At 36.1% G+C, this 2,529-nt stretch overlaps 1 protein-coding gene across 8 annotated transcripts in view; it reads left to right on the forward strand.

Moving 5' to 3' along the window:
• Nucleotides 1-2,529, forward strand: part of si:dkeyp-72e1.9 (syntaxin-binding protein 4) — a 129,873-nt gene that overhangs the window by 40,961 nt on the left and 86,383 nt on the right. For all 8 annotated transcript variants that reach the window (XR_005233852.1, XR_005233853.1, XR_005233855.1 and 5 more), the window contains exon 6: nucleotides 2,062-2,141. Coding sequence is in view for 3 of the 8 variants with exons in the window: in XM_037978726.1 (XP_037834654.1) it covers nucleotides 2,062-2,141 (80 nt within the window). In the remaining 5 variants the exon portion in view is untranslated. The remainder of the gene's footprint in view (nucleotides 1-2,061; nucleotides 2,142-2,529) is intronic.

Consider the following 2,529-nt stretch of genomic DNA (forward strand, 5'->3'; position numbering starts at 1 on the left):
AATCATCAAAATTAAACGAAATAAACATTTGAAATATATGAGTTTGTATGTAATGTATGAATATAATATACAAGTTTCACTTTTTAAATGGAATTACTGAAATCAATCTACTTTTTCATGATATTCTAATTTTATGACCAGCACCTGTATTTGTTCACCTTTAGCGTTTCAGCAGGGGGTAGAACAACACACGCAGCACCTGAACCATATTTGTAATGCAACCAGTTTGGGTAAAAACAAGGTCAGTACCAGCTGTCAGCATCACAGGCAACGTCCAGCCTTCAAATCCACTGCACACAACGTGATCCTCAACTCTCTCCTGTCAAAAGGATGTGGAGAGATTTACATATATAAAACCCAAGACCGCTGATATTTGCTAAAAATATTCTGCCTGCACATTCTCAGTAAAGACAGGAAGGATTTATTCCTCAGCATTCAGAGAAGATACATGTCAGAAAATCTGACGTCAGGAATGGTTCCAGCGTTCTGAAATGGCAGACCAGGGAGGGAATATTACCAACATAAATGTTATATTTGTGTAGAAAAGCTTTGATGTGGGTATTTCTCTGATGCAATGTAACCTGTGAGGTAGCTTTGTGTTTCATGCAGGAAAGTAAGAGGAGCAGGGCTTAACCTAGGGCAGTGCTCCTGTGTTTTAATCTGTGCCTTAACTATGCTGCCACCCACAACAGAGGAAAGAGAGCAAACAGCAGTGAGGGGGAGGGATTATAGCTGTCTGTTTGTAAGAACCTTCTCTTCTTCTGCTTTCTCTGCATGCTTATAAAAATTCATGCAAGCATCTTTTTATATATGATTGTTTGAACAGATCAATGTGGCAGCTTCAGGCATTTGAAAATTGTACCCCAGGATTAACCAGAGTTGTGGAGGTTAATAATTTTCTTCCTGATTTCTTGGCTGGTTTCTTTTGATTTTTCCATGATGTCACTAATGGAAGCAGTGTGTTTGAGGTGTGTCTTAAAATGCATCCAGTTAACTCAAATGTTCTCAACCAATCAAAAGCTTCAAAAGCCATGACATCATCAACTTAACTCCGTTTAAAGGAATAGTAATCTATGTAAACTTGTGACTTTGAAGAAAGTAATATTTGAGCATTAAACAAATAAGAATAATTTGAGGAATTAATGTCAGCGTGAGAAAAAACTGAGAAACTACTGTTTTTATACAGTAATCCGTGTATCATTTGTTCTTTTCATTTTCAATAGGCAATCAAAAATCAAGTAGTGAAAAATTCACTGGTTGTTTTGTTTTTTGTTTTTTCATTATAACAACAAAAATGTAAAAATGCCAAGTTTTTTATATTTCACATTAGGCTCAGATCAAAAACACGAAATGGAAAAACAGGCACCAGGACAGAAACAGTAACAGAGACTTAAAGGAGAGAAATTTTATGTTTAATAATCCCCATTTAATGGTTTTATTTTTTTGCATTATACACTTTCTTCAGCACGTCTCAATAATGAAGTGAGCATAGAAATGTGCGAAGCCCCACACATACTTTACAGCTGGCTATTGAGTTAAAACTTGTTGTGGTAGCAGAGAGTCATTCACAACACATACTCCAAGTACTGACAGATTATGCGAGATATTGAAATATTGCTGTGCATGTTATTTTCAAGGATTTACCAAAACATTTCTCAACAATGATCTAAGTCTAAGGTATGAAAGTGGTGGGCGATATGCATTCTGTCAAGGAATGCTAAGCCTTTAATTATTATTTGCTTAGAAATGACTAATTCAAAACACCACCCACAGTGGATGTCATATTGTTGGGATGATTTTATTTTTGCAAAGATAATAAAATGTTTTAGCCAGTACTGTGCATTTTAGTGTTGTTAGTTTAGGGATCTGTTAAGAAAACTTTGAAGATGCAAAATAAGCATGAGATCAAAGATCTAAATTTGTAACATACAGCATCTTAAAAAATATATATTTTAAAATAATAAAATGTGTCACTTGTATTTTGTCTCTATAGCTATCACTGTCTGCCTTACCCCACCAGCATTGATGATAATATTCTGTTGCTATTTTCGTTTCCTAAAGGAGAGAATTTGCAGAGCTGATGGAGAAGTATGGTTCCAACAGCAGCACAGGATCAACGCGCAACTCACCCATCCAGCAAGGTAGGATGATCCAAACTGTCCCAAACTGTTGTGTTAAACGCACTGACAGAAACAGATGTACATCACAAAAACATAAAGAATGTTCATCCCATCAGTACAACATGGCAGGGGGTGGAGTGTAGAAATCAAATAAAAGGTTGGAAGAATCCACCCCCATAGTTTAATATTCTGTTTTACACAGATTCACAAACACACATCATTCTCTTAGAGAGCAACAAATCATTGCTTGGGTTTAGTAAAATTAAAAATTTCTTGTTTCCAGGTTCACTAACTTCAGAACTACATATTTCAGCTTCTGTGAACTGCAGAATAGTAGGAAATCCATCCATCCATCCATCCATCCATCCATCCATCCATCCATCCATCCATCCATCCATCCATCCATCCA

This window comes from Kryptolebias marmoratus, linkage group LG12 (genome assembly GCF_001649575.2).
Source record: "Kryptolebias marmoratus isolate JLee-2015 linkage group LG12, ASM164957v2, whole genome shotgun sequence".
NCBI lineage: Eukaryota > Metazoa > Chordata > Actinopteri > Cyprinodontiformes > Rivulidae > Kryptolebias > Kryptolebias marmoratus.